This window comes from Bos indicus, chromosome 15 (genome assembly GCF_029378745.1).
Source record: "Bos indicus isolate NIAB-ARS_2022 breed Sahiwal x Tharparkar chromosome 15, NIAB-ARS_B.indTharparkar_mat_pri_1.0, whole genome shotgun sequence".
In the NCBI taxonomy this organism is placed as follows: domain Eukaryota; kingdom Metazoa; phylum Chordata; class Mammalia; order Artiodactyla; family Bovidae; genus Bos; species Bos indicus.
This window is the reverse complement of record NC_091774.1, coordinates 54556103-54583011: the sequence shown is the minus strand read 5'-3', so window position 1 is coordinate 54583011 and position 26909 is coordinate 54556103. Positions and strand designations below refer to the sequence as shown.

The 26909-nt window shown below is 37.6% G+C and overlaps 1 protein-coding gene, 1 long non-coding RNA gene, 1 other non-coding gene and 1 pseudogene across 3 annotated transcripts in view; 1 reads left to right on the top strand and 3 right to left on the bottom strand.

Annotated features, from left to right (window-relative positions):
- The window catches only part of LOC139187341 (uncharacterized), a 34657-nt gene extending 32417 nt beyond the window's left edge, over positions 1 to 2240 (top strand). The window contains exon 2 of the long non-coding RNA XR_011570893.1: positions 2044 to 2240. This is a non-coding gene — a long non-coding RNA (uncharacterized lncRNA). The remainder of the gene's footprint in view (positions 1 to 2043) is intronic.
- RNF169 (ring finger protein 169) overlaps positions 1 to 26909 on the bottom strand; it is an 87562-nt gene that overhangs the window by 36632 nt on the left and 24021 nt on the right. The window contains exon 2 of the mRNA XM_070803897.1: positions 17301 to 17374. Coding sequence (XP_070659998.1) covers positions 17301 to 17374 — 74 coding nt within the window. The remainder of the gene's footprint in view (positions 1 to 17300; positions 17375 to 26909) is intronic.
- LOC139176210 (small nucleolar RNA SNORA57) lies at positions 1098 to 1234 on the bottom strand. The gene has a single exon (XR_011560663.1). It is a non-coding gene; the product is annotated as a small nucleolar RNA SNORA57 (small nucleolar RNA).
- Positions 8667 to 12861, bottom strand: LOC109569026 (glyoxalase domain-containing protein 4 pseudogene; annotated as a pseudogene).

Here is a 26909-nt window from a genome sequence, read left to right as displayed (position 1 = left end):
TACACACAGTGTACAAATGGTAAGTGTAAAACATGAAAAATTCTACAAAATAAGCACATCCATGTGACCACCACCCAAATCAAGAACCCCTTGTGCCTACTCCTCACCCCAAAATATCCATGATCCCAGTTTACAACACCAAAAACATACTTTCACTTATTTTTGAATTTTATATAAATGGAATTTTATGTACGTACTGAATCTCTCTTCCTTCAGTCAACACTTCATTTGTGATCCAAGAGGGAGGGATATATGTACACACATAGCTGATCACTTTTTGTATAGCAGAAACTAACACAACATTGTAAAGCAACTACCCCCAATTTAAAACTGAACATTCCATTTGTGAGATTCATCCATGTAGGTGTATTTAGTAGTTTGTTCTTTCTCATTGTTTTATACTACTCCATTGTTTGACTACAAAATAATTCAATAATTTTATTATTATAGATATTTGTGTAACTATTAATTTTTTTATTCACAAATAAACTACTATGACCATTCTTGAAAATGTATCCTGACACATATACTGTTCTGTGGGATATATTCTAGAAGAGAAGCTGTTTAGTCATAAAGTAGGGGTACACTGCCATAGCTTCCCCAAATTAATTGTACAAATTATACTCCCACCCCAATCTGCAATGGAGCAGGAATGACAGCTGCTCTCAACCTTGTTAACACTCAGAACTGTCTATTTTAGCCATTTCAGTGCATGCATATTGATACTGCATTATGACTTCAATTTGTATTTCTCTGATGACTAAAGATCTAGAGCAGTTTCTCACATGCTTATTGACTATTTGGAAATTCTCTTTTATGACATGCCTGTTTACATTGTTGCCCTTTCTCCTTTCAAATATTTGGAATTTCCCCTAATAATATATAGGAGTTATATACTTTTTGGATATGAGGCAATTTTCAAGAAAAAATACATACATACAAGAAACACACACACACTTTCCCCCTCTCATACTAGCTTGCCTTTTTTATTCTCTTGGTAGTGCCTTTTGAAGACAAGAAGCTCCAGGTTTTAATGCAGTTTAACATTAGTGATTTTTTAAAAAGAAATTGTCTCATAGTATCTTTTTTTTTTTTACTCTGTTCCCAGCACTTGAAGATAGAACCAGCGGACCGGAAGCTGCTGGTACTGAAGATATGACGCCAGGAGGCCAAAGCCCATTCCTTCTACCTCCGTACATTACATGGATCGGGAATCCCTGCCAAGAAAAGGAGGGTCCACAGGCACCACCCTCCTCCCCAAGATCCCCAGCACAAACCCCATGTCTACAAAGTCACACTCACTCAGTCACCTCCCTCATAGTATATTTAAGGAATTATTATTTGACGTTTCACACACAGATCTACAATCCACCTTGAGCTGTTGTTTTATTCTTTTTTTAATCAACTATGTTAAGGAATAACCTACATATGATAAAATGATCACACATGGAATGCACAGCTCAACGAACTTCAACAAATGTATATATCCATGCAACCATATCCCTAATCAAGATACAGAGCATTTTTACCACCAAGAAAGTCACCTCAAACCCACTAGTGGGAATTCCCTGTACAGTGCTTAGACTCTATACTTTTACTGCCAAGGGCCAGTTTGATCCCTGGTCAGGGAACTAAGTTTCCACAAATCATGCAGCATGGCCAAAACCAAAAACAATAAAAAAAACCCACTAGTAATCAATCTCCCACCCTACTCAGCCCAAACCAACACTTAATTTTATAACTGTGATTACAGATTAGTTTTGCCTACTATAAAATCATACAGCATATATTCCTTTTTGTCAAGATTCATTCACAGCACATTTTTTATATTCATCCATGCTACTAAGTTCATTATAATACTATATTCCTTATATTCCTTTTATGTATAAGTTATATTCTATTGCATGAATATACCACAGTATGTTTATCCATTCAAGTATTATACATGTGGGTTGTATTTAGTTTGGAGCATTATGAATAAAGTTGCTATGAACATTCATGTCTTTTTCTGAACAGATGTTTTTATTTTGCTTGTCTAAACAGCTACAAGTAGAATTGCTCCGTCAAGTAGTTGCTGCTGCTGCTGCTGCTGCTAAGTCACATCAATCATGTCCGACTCCATGTGACGCCATAGATGACAGCCCACCAGGCTCCTCCGTCCCTGGGATCCTCCAGGCAAGAACACTGGAGTGGGTTGCCATTTCCTTCTCCAATGCATTAAAGTGAAAAGTGAAAGTGAAGTTGCTCAGTTGTGTCTGACTCTTAGCAACCCCATGGACTGCAGCCTACCAGGCTCCTCCGTCCATGGGATTTTCCAGACAAGAGTCCTGGAGTGGGTCGCCAGTGCCTTTTCCATCAAGTAGATAAGTTATGTTTAAATGTATAAACTGCCAAAATGTTTCCTATGGAGATATACCATTTTATACAATCAGTCCCCCATATCCATGGGTTCCACATCAATAAATTTAACCAACCACAGATCAAAAATCAAAAATCAATCTGCCAGAATTCCCTGGTAGTGCAGTGGATAAGAATCCTCCTGCCAATGCAGAGGACATGGATTCAATCCCTGGTCTAGGAAGATTCCATGTGCTGCAGAGCAACTAAGTACGTGCACCACAACTTCTGAGCTCGCACTCTTAAGCCTGTGAGCCTCAATTAATGAGTGCCTGGGCCGCAACTACCGGGCCCATGTGCTGCAGCTACTGAAGCCTGTGCATCCACAGCCTGTGCTGCGAAACAAGAGGAGCCACTGCAGTGAGGAGCCCACGCACTGCAATGAGGAGCAGCCCCAGCTCTCTGCAACTAGAGAAAGCCTGCATGCAGCAATGAAAAGCTGGTGCAACGAAAAATAAAATAAATAAGCGTTTTAAAAATATCAATCTGCCTTTGCTGGAACCTGTGTACACTGAACCTGCAGATGCCAAAGGCCAACTGTACTCTGTTTTTCATAAGGGACTTGAACATCCATGGATTTTGGTATCCACATGGTTTCTGGAACCATTACTCCGTAGATATGGAGGGAGGATTATAATCCCACTAACAATTCATGAGAAACCCAGCTTATTCTCATACTCATTTGGACACATGGAATTCTTAGCCTTTTAATTTTAGCTATTCCAGAGAAAGTAGGGGATATCCCATACGTGATTTTAGTGAGTATCTCCCTGCTGTTTAACTATGTTGAGCACCTTTTCACATTTTCGGTAGCATGTCTTCTTTTGTGAGGTGACTGTTTTCAATCAAGTGGCAGATGCATGTTGATGTATGGCAAAACCAATACAATATTGTAAAGTAAAAAAAAAATTAATTAATTAAAGAAAAAAGAATGGGAAAATAAAAGTTCAAATGAAAAAAAAAATTCTAAATAAAAGTCAGCTGTTAGATATTTTGAGAATATCTTCTCCCAGTATTTGCTTTGTTTATTTTCCAAATGTATAGAAGATTTTAACTTTAATAAAATTCAATATATCATTTTTTTCTTCTGTGATTAGGATTTTTGGGGTTCTTGTCTAGTAAATCTTTGCCTACCCTAAGGGCAATATTTTTTTCTTCTAGGTCTTCTTCTGCATAATTTTAGCTTTTATGTTTAGTCTACGATCCATGGTATACAGATCAAGACTGACTTATTGACAGGATAAGTCTGTTCCAACATCACTGTTGAAAAGACTGTTCTTTTGCCACTGAATTATTTCTGTGTCCTTAGGAATATCAATTGACTATTTATGAGGGGGTCTATTCCAGGACTATATTCTATCCATTGATCTATGTCTTTTCCCTATGCCAATACCATACTCTCTTGATGACTATCATTTTAAAATCAGGTAGTAAAAGTCCTCCAATAAAAAGTCATTATTCATAGACATGATCCTCCATGTAGAAAATTCACTAGAATCTACAAAAAAAGCTACTAAAACTACTAAATGAGTTTAGCACAGTTGTAGGATAAAGTATCAAAATGTAAAAACCAATGGTATTTTTATATACTTGCAAGAATTATAATACCACTTACGGTAATATCCAAAAATGTGAAATCTTTAAGATACACCTGATAAAAGATATGGAAAGTGAAAACCACAAACCACTGCTGACAGAAACTAACGAAGAACTAAATAAATAGAAGGATATCATGTTTATGGGTCTGAAGACAATTACTGAGATATCAATTCTCCCCAAATTGATCTATAGATTCTGGACACTCCGAATCAGAATGCCACCAAGTGTTTTTGTAGAAATTGGCAAGCCAATACTAAAATTCAGATGGATATACAGTGAACCAAGAAGCCAAAATAACTTCTTACTATGCTGCTGCTACTGCTGCTAAGTCCCGTCAGTCGTGTCCGACTCTGTGTGACCCCATAGACGGAAGCCCACCAGGCTCCATCCCTGGGATTCTCCAGGCAAGAACACTGGAGTGGGTTGCCATTTCCTTCTCCAATGCATGAAAGTGAAAAGTGAAGTGAAGTCGCTCAGTCGGGTCTGACTCTTCTTACTATAAATCTACAATAATCAAAACAGCATGACACTGGTGTAATAAACAAACAGATTAATAATACAGATACAATATAGAGTTTAGAAACAAATCCACAATATGCGGTTAACTAATATTTGACAAAGGTGCAAAAAGCAATCCAATGAAGAAAGGATAGTCTCTTCAGCAAATGTGCCAGAATAACTGGGACATCCATATGTACAACATATATAAAAATTAACTCAAAATGGATCACAGACCTAAATGTAAAGCCTAAAACTATAAAACTTCCAGAAGAAAACACAGGAGAAAATCTTTGTTAACTTTGGGAAAAGAATTCTTGGATATAACACCAAAAGCAAATCTACAAAAGGAAAAAAAAATGTACACAGTTCATTTTTTGAAAGTTAAAAACTTCTACCATTCAAAGGGCTCTAAGAAAATGAAAAGACTGATACAGGGAGAAAAATATTTACAAATCATATACCTGATAAGACTTGTATTCAAAAACATTTCAAAATTCAACAGTAAGAAAATACAAATAAACACATGAAAAGATGCTCAACATTATTAGTCATTAGTTTAGTTCAGTTCAGTCGCTCAGTCATGTCCGACTTTTTGCGACCTCATGAACCACAGCACGCCAGGCCTCCCTGTCCATCACCAACTCCCGGAGTTCAACCAAACCCATGTCCATCGAATCGGTGATGCCATCCAGCCATCTCATCCTGTCGTCCCCTTCTCCTCCTGCCCTCAATCTTTCCCAGCATCAGGGTCTTTTCCAATGAGGCAGCTCTTCACATCAGGTGGCCAAAGTATTGGAGTTTCAGCTTCAACCTCAGTCCTTCCAATGAACACCCAGGACTGATCTCCTTTAGGATGGACTGGTTGGATCTCCTTGCAGTCCAAGGGACTCTCAAGAGTTTTCCCAACACCACAGTTCAAAAGCATCAATTCTTCAGCCCTCAGCTTTCTTCACAGTCCAACTCTCACATCCATACATGACTACTGGAAAAACCATAACTTTGATTAGACGGACCTTTGTTGGCAAAGTAATGTCTCTGCTTTTTAATATGCTATCTAGGTTGGTCACAACTTTCCTTCCAAGGAGTAAGCGTCTTTTAATTTCATGGCTGCAATCACCATCTGCTGTGATTTTGGAGCCCCCCAAAAATAAAGTCTGACACTGTTTCCACTGTTTCCCCATCTATTTGCCATGAAGTGATGGGACCGGATGCCATGATCTTCATTTTCTGAATGTTGAGCATTAAGCCAACTTTTTCACTCTCCTCTTTCACTTTTATCAAGAGGCTCTTTAGTTCTTCACTTTCTGCCATAAGGGTGGTGTCATCTGCATATCTGAGGTTATTGATATTTCTCCCAGCAATCTTGATTCCAGCTTGTATCTCTTCCAGTCCAGCGTTTCTCATGATGTACTCTGCATATAAGTTAAATAAGCAGGGTGACAATATACAGCCTTGACGTACTCCTTTTCCTATTTGGAACCAGTCTGTTGTTCCATGTCCAGTTCTAACTGTTGCTTCTTGACCTGCATACAAGTTTCTCAAGAGGCAGGTCAGGTGGTCTGGTATTCCCATGTTTTTCAGAATTTTCCACAGCTTATCGTGATCCACACAGTCAAAGGCTTTGGCAAAGTCAATACAGCAGAAATAAATGTTTTTCTGGAACTCTCTTGCTTTTTCGATGATCCAGTGGATGTTGGCAATTTGATCTCTGGTTCCTCTGCCTTTTCTAAAACCAGCTTGAACATCTGGAAGTTCACGGTTCATGTATTGCTGAAACCTGGCTTGGAGAATTTTAAGCATTACTTTACTAGTGAGATGAGCACAATTGTGCGGTAGTTTGAGCATTCTTTGGCATTGCCTTTCTTAGGGAAATACAAATTAAAACCACAATGAGATACCATTACATAACAACTAGAATTGTGAAAATTAAAAAGACTAACCCTACCAGATGTTGGCAAAGACTGAGAGAAACCAGAACATTCATACACTACTGGTAAGAATTAAAATGGCAAAACCACTTTGGAAAAGTTTGGCAGTTTCTTTGAAAAGGAAGCACACATACCATATGATCCAGCAATTTCAAGTTAAGTATTTACTTAAGAGAAAAAAAAAATTATTTTGTACAAAGACTTGCAAGTGAATGGTCACAGTAGCTTTATTTGTAATAGCCAAGAACTGGAAACAACCCAAATGTCTATTAAGAGGCAAAGAGATCAACAAACTGGGATATGTACAATGAAATACTACTCTGCAGTAAGAAAGAATAAATTATTGATACATGTAACTAGCTGAATGAACCTCAGAATTACTATGCTGAGTGAAAAAGTGAAACAGAAAAGCATTAAGCAATTTAGACCAAAAAGAAAAAGCATTACTTGGACTTCATCATAACTAAAAACTTTTGTGCAAACTAACAAAAAAATGAAAAAACAACCTACACAGTGAGAGAAAATATTTACAAATCATGTATCTGATAAGGATTTAATATTCAGAATACATTTAAAATAAAACTTACAACTCAACAACAAAAACCCAACTCAAAATTGAGCAGAAAGATCTGAACAGACATTTCTCCAAAGAAGAAACACAAAGTTATCAATAAGGACATGAAAAAAGGCTCAACATCATTCATTAGGGAAATGCAAATCAAAACCTAATGAGATACCCACTAGAATGGTTATTTTTTAAAAAATCAGAAAATAACAAGTGCTAACAAGAATGTAAGTAATTGGGGCCCTCACACATTGTTGGTAGGAATGTAAAATTGTACTGCTGCTGTAGAAAACAGTTTAATGATTCCCTTGACCTGGCAATTCCACTTCTAATTATATACCCAAAATAAAAGAGGGAGGCAAACGGACACTTGTATTCCAATGTTTATGCAGCATTATTCACAACAGCCAAAAAGTGAGAACTCAAGAGTCCATCAGGAGATGAAAGGATTAACAAAAATGAAATGGTGTTGTTGTTCAGTTGCCCAGTCATGTCCGACACTCTGGAACCCCATGGACTGCAGAACGCCAGGCCTCCCTGTCCCTCACCATCTCCCAAAGTTTGCCCAAGTTCATGTCCATTGCATCGGTGATACCATCCAGCCATCTCATCCTCTGATGCCCTCTTCTCCTTCTGCCCTCAATCCTTCCCAGCATCAGGGACTTTTCCAATGAGTCATCTGTACATATCAGATGAACAAAACACTGGAGCTTCAGCTTCAAAATCAGTCCTTCCAATGAGTATTCAGGGTTGATTTCCCTTAAGATTGACTGGTTTGATCTCCATGCTGTCCAAGAGTTTCAGGAGTCTTCTCTAGCACCACATTTCAAAGGTACCAATTCTTTGGCGCTCTACCTTCTTTACAATCCAGCTCTCAGAACTATACGGGACCACTGGGAAGACCATAGCCTTGACAAAACGGAATATCCAGCCATAAAAAGGAATGAACTACTAAAACATGCTACAATGTGAATAAACCTTGAAAACATGCTGCATGAAATAAGCTAGGTCACAAAAGGACAAATATGATATGACTCCACTTACATATCTAGAATAGGCAAATTTGTAAAAAAAGAAAGTAGGTTAGAGGTTAACGGGGGTTGGGGGGTATGATGGAATGGGGCGATATCGATTAATGGGTACAGAGTTTCTGTTTGGAGTGATAAAAATATTTTGGAGAAAGAGAACAGCGATGATTGCACAATACTATGAATGTATACTTAAGGCCAATGAATTGTATACTTAAATTGGTTAAAATGACAAATTTTATGTCATATCTATCTCACAGCACTTAAAAGGTTTTTTGTGTGTCATATAACTTACTATATAAGTATCATTAAGTTCCAGCTAGCGTTCTATCCTTTTAGATACTAAATAAATAACCTGTATGACAGGTTCACTCAAGGCAATCATCTAGCAGGAGGTTCAACTAATCTTCTGGTTAGAATCAAATAACTGAATTGTCTGACAGCTAAACACAAAAGCAAACAGAATTCCTAGCCATAGGGCAAGCCTCCACTGAAGGAACAGGCTGTGGAGCTCACTAGATTATTCAATCCTGTTGATTCGAGAGAGAGATCCCTACAGAATATTTGTAGCTGATCATGTCATGAATAATACCCATTTACCATGAAAAATTACTTATCTTCATAACTGCAAAATATGAGTGATGGGTATACAGGTGTTCATTTTATTGACCTTTTTATATTTGTTTAAACATTACAAAAATTAAAAATTTAGAAAACATTTATAATATTCATTATGCTAGTCAACAAACCGCAGGCACTGGATGATTGCAGAAATAACTGAAGGGTTTATAGGAGCCTCTGTAGAGAAAGTTCCGATTACTGTCTTTCAAATGCTAAGTAACTACCCAAGAGTATGTATTCCCTATTATTAATAGTACTTCAAATGTTAACTAGCCATACTTAAGAGTTTAGAATAAAACACATATGAACTTCTTTCAATTTGGAACCAAGTCCTATTCATCTTTGATGTCTCCTCTCCCACTTTAGTACTAGACATAGGGCCTATATGCAGTAAGTTTAATTCCATGAACATTTACAGCACACGAGAATCTGAGTTAGGAACTGCTTTTAGAGCTAAGGATATAGCCCTGACCAAAAATGACAAAGTTTTTGTATGAGGCTTATACTCTGTAAGAATGTGATTGAAATGAAAGACGTGATTGGACTAATCAATTTTTAAGAGGTCTTCCAACAAATATTCCCTGCAATACAAACTATACCTATTTTGGTGACCGCAGCAGTCCCCACGTTTTGGGGGAGCTTCTCTCAATTCCACAGTAAAAGATAACCAATGCAGTGCTGTCATGAACACAGGGCTGGTGGGAAGAGTGCTGTTCAATGGCACTTTAAAAAAAATCTGGATATAACTGCTCTCATTAAAGTTACATGCTTATCAAAATTCCCCCAACCAAAGGTAATGTTCCATACATCTGTCTCAGGCTAGAGAAGAATTTATTACTAATGTAATACAGTCACACATAGAGTGTGCCCTTCCAGTGATGGCAAGGATGATTGAGAGAGTTCTGCTCTAAATGGACTAATAATGATAGGATTTTTCTAAAATATTTCAGACCTTTCAAAGATTAAAATACACAGATCTTTACCACCCCAGCCTCTCTAGCTGTGCAGGAAACAACCAAGTTATGAGAGCATTTATCACATAATGTAATGCATGCACTAGGCCTCACAAGTGTTGAAACAGGAAACACTAATGCTTGTTACACATGAAGTCTTCAGTTAACCTGAAGCCTTGTTTTATTTTGTGAAGCAAACCATTCATCACTTTCATCTTCTGCCACTGCATCATCCAATAATTTGCTTCTCTCTGGATCCATCTTCTAGAGTTTTCAAAATGCTTCATCTCCCACAAAGCAAATTTCATGTCCATCAGGGTTAGGCAGAATGATCACTTGCACTGTTGCTTTCCCTAGAGTGTCCAGACTCAAATGGGAGTCAGAATCCCCCGGTTCTCCCATTTTATCAAGTCTTCTGACTACTCTTTCTAGGGGCAAGAAAAGGCAATTTGTCCAAAAGCTGCTGCAAGATCACTGCCTCCAAGATGTCCTATAGCTCCAGCTTACACTGGTTATCAGCACAGCCCAGCAAACTACTCTGCTTCTTTTCATCTTTTTCACAAACTTTCATTCCTACTACATTATACCAGTAGCCAAAGGACTTCTCAAGATCAGACTCTGGTAGAGTTACTTTTAATATAGGATCTGTCTGTGGTGGACTGCGGTTCTGCAAACAGAATTTATATCCTCCAGGGGCTTTGGTTTCAAAAACAGCTCCTGCAACCTCATTGAGTGGCCACTCCAGCTTCCTGGCATTGCTGATGGCCTGGCTAGAAGAGTGAAAAAGTTGGCTTAAAACTCAACATTCAGAAAACTAAGATCATGGCATCCACATGGCAAATAGATGGGGAAACAATGGAAACAGTGACAGACTATTTTCTTAGGCTCCAAAATCACTGCAGATGGTGACTGCAGCCATTAAATTAAAAGACGCTTGCTCCTTGGAAGGAAAGTTATGACCAACCTAGACAGCATATTAAAAAGCAGAGACATTACTTTGCCAACAAAGGTCCATACAGTCAAAGCTATGGTTTTTCCAGTAGTCATGTATGGATGTGAGAGTTGGACTATGAAGAAAGCTGAGCACCGAAGAACTGATGCTTTAGAACTGTGGTGTTGGAGAAGATTCTTGAGAGTCCCTTGGATTGCAAGGAGATCCAACCAGTCCATCCTAAAGGACATCAGTTGTGAATAGTCATTGGAAGGACTGATGCTGAAGCTGAAACTCCAATACTTTGGCCACCTGATGTGAAGAACTGACTCATCAGGAAAGACCCTGAGGTGGGAAAGATTGAAGGCAGGAGGAGAAGGGGACAACAGAGGATGAGATGGTTGGATGGCATCACCAACTCAATGGATATGAGTTTGAGTAAACTCCAGGAGTTGGTGATGGACAGGGAGGCCTGGGATGCTGCAGTCCATGGGGTCGCAAAGAGTCGTACACAGCTGAGTGACTGAACTGAACTGGCTAGAAGTGATTGTGATAATCACAAAGTCATTGCCAAGTTTTTAGTCTCCGATGCCCCAACTGTAAGTCAGTTCTGCAACAAAATGATCAGCCTCAGGTCCAAATCCATCCATCATTTTACTTCATTTCCCATCATTAAGGCCTTCATGCCCAGGACATCATGATAGAAATGCCGTTAGGAAATGGTTTTCCACTTTGAACATGAAGTGCAGAACCCTGCAAGTCACCATGGCCTCCTACAGTACCCACCCCTCACACATACAGTGCCACACCACCCACAGATGATGCCAGCACAGTAGTCCCAGTGGCACTTTAAAATTTAGAGGCTTGTGCATCTGTAATTGTCTCATTTTCTTATCTAAATTGGTAAAATGGTCTACCACCCAATGATAATAGACTACAGAAATAATTTGTGAGAGTTGGAGGAGCTTCTGGCCTCTTGGTGCTTCCTTAATCTTTCCCCTGTGCTCATTCACTTCAGTAGGATCATACTCTTTGCAATCCGATGGAACTGTAGCCTGCCAGGCTCCTCTGTCCATGGATTCTCCATGCAAGAATACTGAAGTGGGTTGCCATGCCCTCCTCCAGGGGAAGCTCCCAACACAGGGTTAACAAAATTCTTTCGCCAATCAATGCAACAAGATGGAGGGCTGAGCACATTCTAATATTCTCCTTCTGCTTAAAACAACATGAAATGTCAGGAAACTTCTCTTTAATGGAACATATCTATAAAAGTACAGAAAAAAATAGCATGCCATTAGCAAACAAGATCACAAATATGCAGAAGATGGAACTAGTTTTCGCACTTAAAGGTGTGAAATTGCTAAATAAGCAATTCACACACACACAAAAAGAAATGGGTAGTAAGCACAAGATGCTCCTCCTCTCTAGTAATCCAGGAAATGTAAATGAAAACAATGAGATATTTTATTCAGGAGATAGCAAAATATTAAAAATAATGAAAAGGGACTCTCTTTTACTGCTGATGAGAAAGTCAGGTTGAAAAAGTCTTCTTAACCCACCAAAACACAAAGTGTACATACCACTTGACCCGCACTTTCACTTCTAGGAATCTCACTTAACATTTGCTCAGATATATTCATACATGTTTAGTGCAACATCTCTTCAAAATTGGGGAAAATGGGAAACAATTTAAATGATCAGTGGTTAAATGAATTATGTACGCCTCATCCACATCATGAAATATCATTCGGTATGAAAAAAGGACCTACATGAAAGCACTTGCTTCCCATCCACACATACAAAAAAAACATACTGTCAGAAAAAAAAAAAAAAGAAACTGGCTACAGAGTAGATCATATTTTTCCTCAAAACTCCTAGGTTCTTTGACGTCTTTACCAGTAGACCGTAATACTCACAACCCTTCTCTGTGGTCGTCCCCTACTTTGCCTGTCAACTCCCTTTATTAACAGAAAACCTCAGCACCAAAGTTTCTGCCCAGCTACTCCAGTGATCATTCCTGAAGATTTCAATAGCAGTATTTTCTCTCAGGTTCTTCACTGCCTTCTAGATAAATCTTTTCTTCCATCCTATTTCAGTTACGCCCTCCCACAATCATATCCCAAACTGTCATGCTCAATAACTAAAACTACCTCTCAGCATCACATTTAAGCCTCTCACACTTCTAGGTTTCCAACTTTACTAATATGCTAGTCACCCTACTTTCCTAATTCTTTATCCCCATCAAAACTTCCAGTCCACCAACTCTACCACTCTCCCTGTCCACCACGCCCCTCATGTTCTCAATTCCTTCCTCAAACAAGCTTCTTAAAGCAACCATAGTTCAAAATTACAACTTCCTTGTATACACCTTCAGGTCTACTGCATCATTCCCTCTGTCATACTTCTTAGCGCACTTTCTAATCCTGGTTAAACCCAACCCATTGCTTACTCCATGTTCTAATTGGTCTTATTTCCATTTTTGCCCCATGAGGCAGAGATAGCTAGCTGCCTACCCAGTATTCATTTTTTCATTTCTTACTAAAAGAATCCTAATTTTACTGAGGAAACTAATGTACCCAACTAAAACACTGTTTCCCAGCTTTCCTGACAGCCACAGGGAGTCTGTGACACTAAACTACAAAATATAGGAGAAAAAGACCAAATTCAGCTGACATATGCCCTTCTGCCTTACCTTCTGTCTAGATGGAATTCTAGAGAAGAATTAACCATCTCACACCACAAGGAGACAGGCATGCTAAAAGATGTCTAAACAGAAAAACAAAAGGACCCTGAACCTCTGATGTCCTAGGGCTGCTGAATCCGTCCTGGACAGTTTACCTCCAGCTCTTTTGTTACTCGAAAAAATAAAACTCCTAATTTATTTGAGTCACTATGTCGGGGTCTCTACTGCTCTGCTTAGTTGCTCAGTCATGTTTTACTCTTTGTGACCCCATGGATTGCAGCCTGCCAGGCCTCTCCATCCATGGGATTCTCCAGGCAAGAATACTGGAGTGGGTTGCCATTTCCTCCTCCAGGGAATCTTCCCAACCCAGGGATCGAACCCAGGTCTCCTGCACTGCAGGTGAATTCTTTACCATCTGAGCCACCAGGAAAGCCCAAGAATACTGTTGTCTCTACTACTGATAGTAAATACAATTCCTAATTCCTACGCCTATTACAGTTTATTCCCCACAAGGCAAATAGAGACCTTTTAAAAGTATGAAAGTGAAAGTCACTCAGTCATGTCCGACTCTTTGTGACCCCATGGACTGGTCCATGGGATTCTCCAGGCCAGAATACTGGAATGGGTAGCCTTTCCCTTCTCCAGGGTATCTTTCCAACTGAGGGATAGAACCCAGCTCTCCACCATTGCAGGGCACAGCTGAGCCCTGCAGCCCTTTACCAGCTGAGCCACAAGGGAAGCCCAAGAATACTGGAGTGGGTAGCCTATCCTTTCTCCAGTGATCTGTCTGACCCAGGAATCGAACTGGGGTCTCCTGCATTGCAGGCAGATATAAGTCAGATCATATTACTGGCTTTCCAACACACTTAAAATAAACTTAGGGTCCTTACCAGGCAACTAGGCCTTCTCTGCGGAGAAGGCAATGGCACCCCACTTCAGTACTCTTGCCTGGAAAATCCCATGGGCGGAGGAGCCTGGTAGGCTGCAGTCCATGGGGTCGCTAGGAGTCAGACATGACTGAGTGACTTCACTTTCACTTTTCACTTTCATGCATTGGAGAAGGAAATGGCAACCCACTCCAGTGTTCTTGCTGGAGAATCCCAGGGATGGGGGAGCCTGGTGGGCTGCCGTCTCTGGGGTCGCACAGAGTCGGACACGACTGAAGCGACTTAGCAGCAGCAGCAGCAGCAGGCCTTCTCTGATATGGCCCTCCTCTCTCTCACAACTCACATCATACCAAATCCCCATACTGCACTTCCATCCACAACTTGTACACTCAGTTCCAGCCAAGGTGTTCCTTTAACAAGGAAAACCTGTTTCCATCTCAGGGCCTGTGTGTTTGCTGTTTCCTTTGCCGGGAATGCTCTCTCCTCACAACTTTACTTGGCTTGCTCCCTCACCTCTTCCAGGTAGCATCTCAAATGTTGCCTTCTCTGACATTTTCCCTGATCCCTGTATTAAAAACAGTCGTTTTGTGTCTCAAGTTTCCCTTCCACTCCCCTGTAACTCTTCCTACCTTGCTTTATTAATATATATTAAATACTTTTTTGCTTATTTACTGTTCATCTTTCCCACTAGAATGGAATCTCCCTGACAGCAAGAACCTTGGGTGTCTCTTTCAGCATCATATCCCTAGTACCTGGCACACAGTGAGGACATAATAAATATTTGTTGAATAAATGAATATACACCATGATCTCATTTATACTGAAAAAGCGTATGTGAGTGTGTGTGTGTGAGTACATTAAAAATCTAGGATATACACTAAACTGTCGATGCTAGTTATCTCTGGGGAAGAGAGTGGAAAATAAAAAAAAGAAGAACTTTCACAGTTTGCTCTGCATATTTTTGCATAAAAAAGACAAAATTAGCTATAACACATGGCAGGAAGAAAATTTTAAACATATTTAGAAATATAAACCTATTTATAGAATCATAAAATTTAGACACTCATAGTAACCTCAGTAAGCATAACACTACACCATGGGTAGAAGGATCTATGATTAGCAAGAAAACATCTTTTAAAAGACTTAGAATCAGGGGAATAAAACTTCCTGATTACTTTTTATAGCCTTTATAAAGGTTTTTACTGTCATTTAAATAAAATAATAAAGTATACTAAGCAAAGTGTATTGTACATCAAATTAGTCATGAGTTGTGTAGAATTAATTTCCATCACTTGCTCAGTAAAAACTTTTAAATATCTCCCTTCCCTAGGGATTCATCTAGATAATTATATATTTGCTTTGTTTCAGAAAATATGCATTCTAAAAGACATCTTTTTTAAGTTTTTTAAGAACTTTTTCAAGTTCTCCATCCAAATGTCTAGTATCTTAATTTTTTTACTTTCTGGAGGCATATTTTTACATGTTATATAATTCATCCATTTCAAAAAATTCAATGATTTTTAGTAAATTTACCAAGTGGTGGAACATACCATAAATCAGTTTTAGAAACCTTTATCGCTGCAATAAAATCATTCATGCCCATTTACTGTTAACCCCATTCCCACCTCTACTCAATCAACCATTAATCTACTGTCTCTATACTTTTGTCTATTCTAGACATTTGCTATAAATAGAAACATACAATATGTGGCTTCTTTCACCTGATTTCTTTCACTTAGCATCTTTTCGAGGTTCATCTATCTGGTAGCACGTCAGTATTCCATTCCTTTTTGTTGCTGAATAATATTCCACTGTATGGATATAATTTGGTTCTATGACTTGGATTTCCATTTTCCAGATAATACAATGGTTCAAGGATAACTTGGGTACTTGGGGAAGGGAGGCAGGGAGACTCTATGGTTAAATTTATTCAACACAATGACATAGGTGAGTGTTTTTCAATTCCAATCCAGTTTATACAGAATGAGATTGTCATGGCTTCACTCAACATTATGCTATCAGTCACTTTTCAAACTATAGTTTTAAAACTATTTTTTCTGTCCCTCCCTCCTAACAGGAACAAAAGGATAGTTCCCCAAGGTTTATGTCTCTCTACTAAGGTTTATTAAAAAATCTCTATACTTACTATGCCTTCTGCTTTACTTCTTTTTTCTACCTCTGAGTCCTTATTTTCTCATTATATTCAAGCTGATAGCTTTAAAATGTCCATATTCTCCAAATCTATAAAAAGTTACATTAAAACTAAATATCTGCATATTCTGGAATTTTATTTAAGAGAAATCTGTGGTTCTCTTCATGTAGCCCCTGAGAACAATTTCTTTCTATGTAGAAAAAAGCTTTGTAACTGATTTAAAATGAAAAACAAAAAACTCACAACTCTAAGATAAAAGGAGCAAGTGGACCCATGTCAACATTTGACACTCGTTTAAAAGAAAAGATCAAATATATAGTAATTAAGCACAGTCCTTTTTCTCTTCTCTTTCTCTTTAATATGACCTTTCATTCAGTCTAAAATGCCATAGTAATGTTATTGTCTTGTCTCTGCTTTATGATGATGTCCGATTCAGATTAAGTGGATTATTTGTCTTTATAAAATATTAAACATTTACATGTAGAGTGATTATCTAATCATTATGATCTTAGGTAAGGGATGGTGGTTCAGGGAGAGGGCTGGGGAAGGATAATACAAATCTTACACTTCTTATAACCAGACTTTTTGAAGTCTTAATTTTCCAAATGATTCCCAGACTATTAGCTTGAAAACATCAAAAATAAGATGATGTGGACACAGCTAAAAGCTTTCCCGATGGTAAATGTTCTCTAACGAGAAAATTATCCCACTATCCCTTTATCAGTCTAAGTTACAGTTCTTAGAGAACACATGTAATTAGAGTAACCTTATAAGATAATGAAAAATAATACAAGCTATTATTATTAAAGGTTAAATGTTAGCTTTTAACTAACATTTAAATGCCAAGAACACCTCTCCTGGTGGCCAGTTACTGTGGCAGGTGTATGATAGGCCCTGTGAGCTACATTTTCATCTGTTTGCTATAATGCAGACAGGTTCTACTTTATCAACTTTAAAATTCCCTATTAAATCTAAGCTTCCACTAAGTACTCTTTAATGTCATTATTCCAATTTACTTTAAGAAAATGAATGGCATAATAATATGTATACTATACCTTTCTCAGGCTTTCATATTCCTCACGAAATTCCCCAGGCTTGCTTAATTTGATTGGCGCTCTGAATATAAACTCTGGAGAAATGAGAAAAGAAAACACTAAATTTTTAACAGAACTTTCTAGGAAGGAACCAAGATCTTGTCCTACATCATAAAGCACATAAAAATTGTGGTCATCTTCCCACAATTTGAAAATTCATTCATTCAGTCAACCAATACTTATTAAAGGGTATAAACCAGGCACAGTCCTGAGCACTGGGGAGAAGCACTGAACAAATAAAGTCCTTGCTATCATGGAGCTTATAAAACTGTGGAGGGAAACAGACAATAAACACCCAAGTGTGTGTGTATAATACCGCTAATGGTACTAAGGGCTATGAAGGAAAATAAACATAAGATGGAAGGAAAAAATAGTACACAGAGTGGTCTGAAGGGTCTCACTGATAAAAGTAACATGGTAAAAGACCTCAAGGAAAAGTATATTTAAAGCTCTTAGTTCAGGACTTTCCTGTCAGTCCGGTGAGTAAGACTCCGTGCTTCCACTGAAGGAGGCGCAGGTTTGACTCCTGACCCGGAAACTAAGATCCCGCACACTGTGCCACTGACACGGCCAAAAATTATTTACTTAGTTTTTTTTTTTTTTAAAGTTCTCAGTTAAATATTACCAAGCGACATTTTAAATAAGCTAAGGTTTTACTCATACTGTTTCTTTCTACTTCTTTTTCAACCCTGCCAACAGATTACAACCTATAAATATTTTCAGTATATACCCTGATTTTTTTTTTATCCTCAAAGCCTTCATTGGTTTTGATCAGCCTATAGAATAAAGTCAAAACTCTTCAATGTCACTGAAGGTCTTCCAGAGACTGGTCACAACTTCATCTTTCTAAAGCACTGTCTCTCTCAACTCTTGACTACCTAATTACAGTATACATGCCACATATTTCTAAACCTTTTATGTTGCTTTCTCAGCTGAAATTCTGTGTTCTTCTCTTCTCTATATATAGTTTTAAATCCGAGAGTCCGGGCCCACAAGAGGCACACAATACACATTGGTTATATAAAAAATAAAAATCCAACTTAGGAACAAATTAAAGATGAGTCCTAAATGCTATAAAAAGGAAGGAGAAAACACACACTTCAGCCTTCTTACATGTACATGACACTTCTATACACCCCCATGTATATATTTAGTGACTTAAACATGGTATTTAAGACTTACTAATAACTCTACATCCATTCAGGTTGATAATATCTGTTGTAGAAAAGTGGGCTCCTCAAAAAGGTGACTTTCATCCTTTTTCAGTTGTCTCAACTACTTTAGAAAGACTCATTTACACCAGAGAAATGTGGAAGATTCTTAGACAGAAACACTGGACCTAATGCAGATGCAGAAAACAGGAACTTAAAGCTGTACCAAACAGGAGAGAATTATTAGACCCAGGGCTTGGGAGGAAAACATTCCATCACCTTCATCCACTTAAAAAATAAACTCCTGATGACTATTTTAATCATATCTCTTAAGAACACTTCTAATTATAGGCAAATAGTGTTCAAAAGCAGATGCTCTAAAAGAGCAGTGGAAAGGGAAGAGAAAAGCAAACCCCTTAAGACAAAAAAAGGAAAATATTTTTAATCCATTTATGAAGAACTTATTCCTGAACAATATTTCATATACATTTTCTCAGTGAATCTTCACAGAAACTTTGCAAAGCAGGTATCATAACCATTTTACAATAAGGAAAATGAGGGGTTAATGACTTCCCCAAGACCACAGAACTAGTACATGGCAAAATTAAGAGAAAAAGAATTAAGGTATAAAGACGGAAACTATATAATGATGAAAAAGTGAATTCATCAAGAAGATACAATAATTATGAATTTGTATGAACCTACCACAGAACAAAACAATAAGACTATAAAAGAAACTAATAAATCCAAAATTATAGTAAAAAATTTTAACATATCCCAATTAAAAACAGATTAGGCAGAGCAAAGGTAATAAAAATACAGAAAAATTGAACAATAAAATTAACAATCTTGATTATGTATTTATGAATTCAATGAACAGAATATATATTCCTTAAAGCAACAAGGAACAATTAAAAACACACTAGGTCTCGAAGTTATAAAAACTGTCAAAGACTTCATATTATATAGACTTTGCTCTTGGATCTTAACTGCCATTTTCCAAGCCAAGTTCTGTAGCTACCTGGCTGATAACTTTAGCTTACCCAATATTCTTTCTCAATAAATTCCTTTTCTGCCAGAGTAGATTTCTACTGATAACAACCAGTGGGAGTGGAGTTTGGGAGAGAATGGATTCATGTATATGTAGGACTGTCCACCTGAAACTACCACAATATTGTTAATTAGCTCCAATATACAGTGGTTTAGTCGCTATGTCATGTCCAACTCTTGCGACCCCATGGACTGTAAGCCCACCAGGCTCCTCCATTCATGGGATTTTTTCCAGGCAAGAATGCTGGAGTGAGTTGCCATTTCTTTCTCTAAGGGATCTTCCCGACTCAGGAATCAAACTCTAGTCTCCTGCACTGCAGGCAGATTCTTTACCGACTGAGCTACCAGGGAAGCCAATATAAAATAAAAAGTTAAAAAAAAAAAAAAAAAAACTAACAACTACTGGCTGACTCTATTTTTCACATGGTACTATGAGATGATTCAGAAGCAAAACTCAAAACTGGTTAAGGAAAAAAAAGAGAGAGAAGACAAATTACTCCTAAGAATAAAAATGAGGACCAAATTAGAGGTATGAAGTGAGTTTAAATCTCCAGTAACTATTAAAACAACGTTACAATGAGTGATCTTGCATCTGAATTGTTTTGCATATCTACAAGTATATCCATAGATTAAGTTGCTGGAATCAGAACTGCTAAGTTAAAGAATATGTGTTTTAATTCTGGCAGACAACACCAAATCCCCCTTCATAAAACCTGTACACACTTACAGTCCCACCAGTGATGCATGAGACTGCAATTTCCTCACACCTTTGCCAGCACAATGAGTGCTGAAATTGTTTAGCTTTACCAATCTAATTGGTGAAATTCTGTACCTTATGTGCTTAATGAATGAAACTGAGTACTTTTCATATATTTGAGTAATTTACATTTCATTTTATATGAAAAGTATATACATTTCCTTTACTCTTGTTGGAGTTAACTTCTTCTTCCAGATTTGTTAAAGCTCTATGTTAGAAAAATTACCCTTGTGTCACATGAATAGCAATACTTTTCTTAGTTTATCATCTGTCTTGACTTTGCTTACAGTGGTGATTTTTGTGTAGTTATATTAATCAAACTTCTCCTTTATGACTTCTGCATTTTGCATCATATTTGGAAAGACCTTCCTCAGGCCAAAATATAGTAACAAATTCTATCACAGTTTCTTCTGGTACAAAGTGTAAGACTTTTCTCATATCTACTTTTAAAAATTCTAAATCTATATTTTTATTTGGAAGCAACATAAGGAGCGTAATCTTATTCAGGCTTTTAATAAGTCTACTATCTAACACAAGGGACCAAAAATACTTTAGTGACAGACTAATAAAAATGATTATAATTTTTACTTACTGTTAGAGAATTTGTTTTCTTTAAAATAATTCTTGATGGCATTTAAAAGAAAATGTCCAAAGAGCCTAACATCTTTATTATATAGTGTAAATAATACAAAATTAAAAGCCTGATCCCAAACTTAGAAGCTTCCAAAGTCTCAAATAAGTCAGTCTTAACTTCCTCTTCTAAAAATCAGAAAAATACCTACTATGACAGCCAAGTATGAGGATCAAATGAATATAATGAAAGTGAAAACAGTGTAAACTATTTTCAGACAGTTGAGTGGCATGCAGTAGAACCTAATAACTATAAAACTGCCTCTGGTATTGACAAGATTAAGAAACGGTAGTTTGGTCTGGTTTATTTGCAAGTACAACTTAAGAGAAATGAAGATAATTACCCAACTGCTTTGATACATTTATTATATGAAAAGTTAAATTCACTTTGGGATACTTACTAAGAAATCTCAAAGTTCATATATAAGGCCAAGTAAGAACTCGGCATGCTGACTGAAATATTACTATGCCTTGACGCGTTTGAGGGTAAAAGGTAACGACAAGGGCAGGATTAATTTCTACTCACCAAGACTAGTACTGATATAGATTAGCTTACTGTTGGATTAAGATTAATGTATCTTGATGCTTTAAAGATTAAAAAATGATAAACAGTCACTTTTTGCAACTTCTCCCAACGGGACTGTGCTGCATTAACTGGCATCATGCCCTAAAGTTCAAAAAATTACACAGTCAACAAAGTAATTCTTGAATACAAAAACAGTTAAGCATAAAAGGTCATGAACTGGTCCGATGTGACATTAACTTAAATATTTAAGCCTTTTCCTATTTTAATAATGCCCTCTAGAAATGTCAACAAGGCAAAAATAATTTTTTTCTTCCCTACTGGCTTGCAAAAAGAACATATTAGGTTCTGACACCTGCTCTGTCAATTAAGTGAGAGTATCTAGATATATCAAAGATTCTCTTTGCCTTGGTCTCATCTATCAAATGGAAATTAAAATACTGCTTCACAGGAATGCAGAAGACCACATTTAGTAGTAGCAGTAATCAATGAAGAATCCCTATAATAAAAGCAGCTAACATTTAATAAGAGCATCACATGCTAAATGCTACACACATATACACACACACAATGCAGAAAAGACAACAATAGCAGGCCTAACTGCCTATCCTAAGGCTTGAGTACAGGGTTAGCCCTTAACAGGTGCCTAGGAAGATTTTGGGAGAGTTCTCAGGCACCCTGATTAGGCACAGGCTCACTGTTACCTAAACAGTCTGTATAAACTATGTAGTTATTCTGAATACTTTTTTTCCTGATGGGATTCTGGAATTCTGAAACATGTTAGGCAGACAGTCCCTATATGATCAGCCCCTAATAAAAAACTTTGGGCAATAGGCCTCTAAGAAGCTTCCCTGGTTTGCACCGTTTAACACATGTAGTCACAACTTGTTGCTGGGGGAACTAAGCATGTCCTGTGAGAATCAACTGAGAGAGAACTCTAGAAGCTTATGCCTGGTTTCCCCTGGACTCTGTCCAATATTCCTTTTCCCTTTGCTGATTTTAATCTGTATCCTTTCACTGCAATGAATTATAGCCACGACTAGGACTGTATGCTGAGTCCTGGGGGCACTGCTAGTGAATCATCAAACCTGTAGGGGGTGAGGGGGGCGGTGTCTTGGAGCCCTCCTGAGACACATATACACAAGGCATGGTTTAAAATCTCTTCAGATCTCAGTTTATCCTGGAGAAATGAGATTAACTTCTACAGGCTTATCTAGCTTCATTGTTCTTCACTTTCTTACACTTGATAGGTATCATGGTTTTTACAAATTGAAGGTTTATGACAACCTTGTTATTGTCAGATGATGATCAGTATTTTTAAATTAAGGTATGTACATTGTTTTTTTAAACCATGATGCTACTGCCCACTTAACAGATTACAGTGTGGTATAAAATGAACTTTTGTGTGCATTGGAAAACCAAAAACTTTGGTTTTATTGCTTTATTGCAGTATTCACTTTATTATGATGGTCTGGAACCAAATTCTCAGTATCTCCAAGGTATGCCTGTAATAATATTCTTATCTCATTTTCATTTACTACTCAACAGGTTTCTCTAAATTCTGAAACACTCTATTATATAATGGGTAAAAATGCTATTAGGATTTAAGCTTACGTAAGTGTAGCTATAATATCAAAATAATTTCTTAGAAGCCTTATGAAATATGGTTTCAATCCACCTAGACTATTATGAGAAATGAAGCAGGAAAAAAGGTCAGAGAAATGAAAATCTCCCCTTTTAAATCAAAGTCATTTACAATGCCTCTTAAAGCTTACTGGAGAACATGTATACACTTAACATTTTAATTATACTAAGATATTTATCAGTCATGATTAACCTTTCAGGTTCCCTGAATTTTAGTACAGAAAGAACATTAATTTAACAACAGAAAAAAAAATAGTTCCTGTCTGCTGATGTGGGACTTAACTTTTCTTAATTTTCTCTTTACTTCCCTCTACCTTTCTAGAGTCATATCAACTCCCTCCACTCCCAAAGCTGAAACTGTGGTTGCAATGCCTGCAATACTATCAAAAAAGGAGAGCAACAGGAGAAAATCTACATGATTTGGTAAGGTGATGCCTTTTTAGATAAAATATCAAAGACATGATTCATAAAATAAGTAATTCATAAGACGGAATTCATTAAAATTAAAAATTTCTGCTCCGCAAAAGACAATGTCAAAAGAGTGAGAAGAAAAGCCACAGACTTGAAGAAAACATTTGCAACAGATGTATTTGATATAAGACTGTTATCCAAAATAAACAAAGAACATCAAAACTTAATCAGAAAACAACCTGATTTTTTTTAATGGGCAAAGATCTTAACAGACATCTCATCAAAGAAGATTTAATGTGAAGAAGACGTAGCAAACAAGCAAATGAAAAAAAAAAAAAAAGGGCCAACATGGTATGTCATTAGGGAATTACAAATTAAAACAAGATGCTGCTACACAATGCTATGCCTCAGCAGCTAAAGAATCCGCCTGCAATGTAGGAGACACAGGAGATGCAGGTTCAGTCCCTGGGTCAGGACAATTCCCTGGTCAGGAAGATCTCCTGGAGGAGGGCACGGCAACCCACTCCAGTATTCTTGCCTGCAGAATCCCATGGATTGAGGAGCCTGACAGACACAGTCCAAAGGGTCACAAAGAGTCTAAGCGTGCACACACACACACACACACACACACACACACACTACATCCCTAATTAGAAGCGCAAAATCCAAATCTCTGACAATACCAAATGCGAGTGAGGATGTGCAGCAACAAGAATTCTCATTCATTGCTGGTAGGAATGCAAAATGATAGAGCCACTTTGGAAGGTAATCTGGCAATTTCTTACAAAACTAAACATACTTTTACCGTGTGTGTGTGTTTATGTGTGTGGGTAGGTTACTTCAGTCGTGTCCGATTCTTTGTGACCCTATGGACTTATAGCCCATCTGGCTCCTCCGTCCATACTGGAGTGGGTTGCAATACAATCCAGCAATTGCAGTCCTTGATATTTACCTAAATGAGTTAAAAACTTACATCTACACAAAAACCTGTGAATAACTGTTGATGGTACTTTTGGTCATAATTGCCAAACCTTGGAAGCAACCAAAATATCCTTCAGTAGGTAAATGGATAAATAAACTGAGGTACATACTGTGAAATTACTAATAATCAAAGAAAACTCAGCTAAAATTAGAGTAGGGACAGGCCTGTAGGGGGAGTGCTCATGCCTCTCTGTATCTGTCAGTTACTCCAAATAGGAAGGGCTATACACCTCTATCTGTGACAGAAAGGTGTTGCTTACTTTACTATCTAGCAAGAAGAAAACTTTCCACCCAAATCAACTCTACCAATCAGACATGCAGCAGCTCAACTGATGAGAAGCCTCCATACTTTGTACTCCCAGCTTCCTCCATGGACTCTGGCTATTACAGCCCTTCCCAACATCCTTCTTTTCCCTGTAAAAGCAAATTCCCCTTCCTTGTTCTCTGGATTTGCCTCCAGTCTGCCACAGTTTGCATATCTTGAATTTCAATTTTTCTGGCTATTCCCAAATAAACTCACTTTCACTGGTAAAATAACTGTCTATTATATTTGAAAGCTGATAATCCAGACAATGGAATATTATTCAGTGCTAAAAAAAAAAAAAAAAAAAGAACTTTAGACACTCATGAAAGAAATTAGAGATGACCCTAACAGATGGAAGGATAGACCAGGTTTTTGGATTGGAAGAATCAATATTCTCAAAATGAATATACTACCAAAGGCAATTTACAGATTCAGTGCAATCCCTATCAAATTACCAATGGCATTTTTTCACAGAATTAGAACAAAAAATTCTAAGATTTATATGGAAACACAAAAGACCTCAAATAATCCAAGCAATCCTGAGAAATAAAAACGGAGCTGGAGGAATCTGACTCCCTGACCTCAGACTATACTACAAAGCTACAGTAATCAAAACGGTCTGGTACAGGTGCAAAAACAGAAATACAGATCAACAGAACAGGACAGAAAGCCCAGAAACAAACTCACACACCCAACTAATCTATGACAAAGAAGGTAAGACTATACAATGGAGAAAAGAGTCCCTTCAGTAAGTAGTGCTGGGAAAACTGGAAAGCTATGTGTTTAAAAAAAAAATGAAATTAGAACGCTAACACCATATAAAAAATAAACTTGAAATGTACTAAAGACCTAAATATAAGGCTGGACACTATAAAACTCAGAGGAAAATACAGACAGAAAGCTCTTTGACATAAATCACAGCAGTATCTTTTTTGATCCACTTCCTTGAGTAAGTTAAACTAAGGAATTTGAGTGATTTATAAGGTGTTACTGTACATCCATCCTTGGTAACAAAGCTACCATCCTGGTGAGCGACAGTGATAATGGGGGTAGCTATGTATGTGTGCGGGCAGGGATCCTATGGAATATCTCTGTACGTTCCTCTCACTTTTGCTGTAAAACTAAAACTGCTCTAAGAAATAAATTTGAGGGCAGGGGAAGCACAGCAACAAGATGTCAAAAGAACCAGAAAAGGCAACATCACCCTCCTTAATCCAGAGAAATTAGTCCCAACGCCCACCAATCCCTCCACCAGAACCTACTGGGATTTTCCAAGTGTTTCAGTAGCACAGAAACAACCATTCACCTTCCTTCATCTCACAGAAAAGAAATACTAGAAACTATTTCAGGTGTCACTGAATGTTGAGTACCTTAGTATTTATAAATGAATCCAGTGGTGGAAATACTTTCTTAATGCCTGTCCTCTGACAACTACAGTTGACCCTGGAACAACACACGCTTGAACTGCACAGGTCCACTTATACGCACATTTTTTTTTTCAATAAATACCTACTACAGAATCATATGATGTGAGGTTGAATCCAAGGCTGGCTGAATCCACTTATCCATCATAAAGCTACATATAGATTTTCAACTGTGCAAAGGGGTTGGTGCCTCTAATCCTCGCATAGTTCAAGGGTCAACTGCACCATGCATAAAAGGAAGAGAAACTCTGTAAGGCTATAATACCCTAAGAACGACAAGCACCCATGGTCAATGACCAAAGCTGAGTACTGACTGCATTCAGTCTAATGTGAACTGTAGGAGCAGCTGTACTTCCCTGATGGTCCTTCCTGAAAAGGATCTTCTCTAGGGTGGTGTGACTGGTTATTAATAAAGGCAAACAAACTATAAGACTGGTATCTTGCTAATTGTACCAAACCCTCAGGAATAAAGTGTCATTGTCAAAGCATCCACACTCAATACAAAATCAGAAAAAGAACCTCTCTGAACTATACTCAGAAGATACTACCCCAATAACTCTCAAATCCAAAGATACCTATGCTTAAGTTTTCATCCCTGTAGGTTCAATTTCTTATCAATGCAGCAAAATGAAAAAGAATAAAAAGAACTCTAGACTCAAAGAGTCCCAAAATCTAGAACCTAATCTGGACACTCC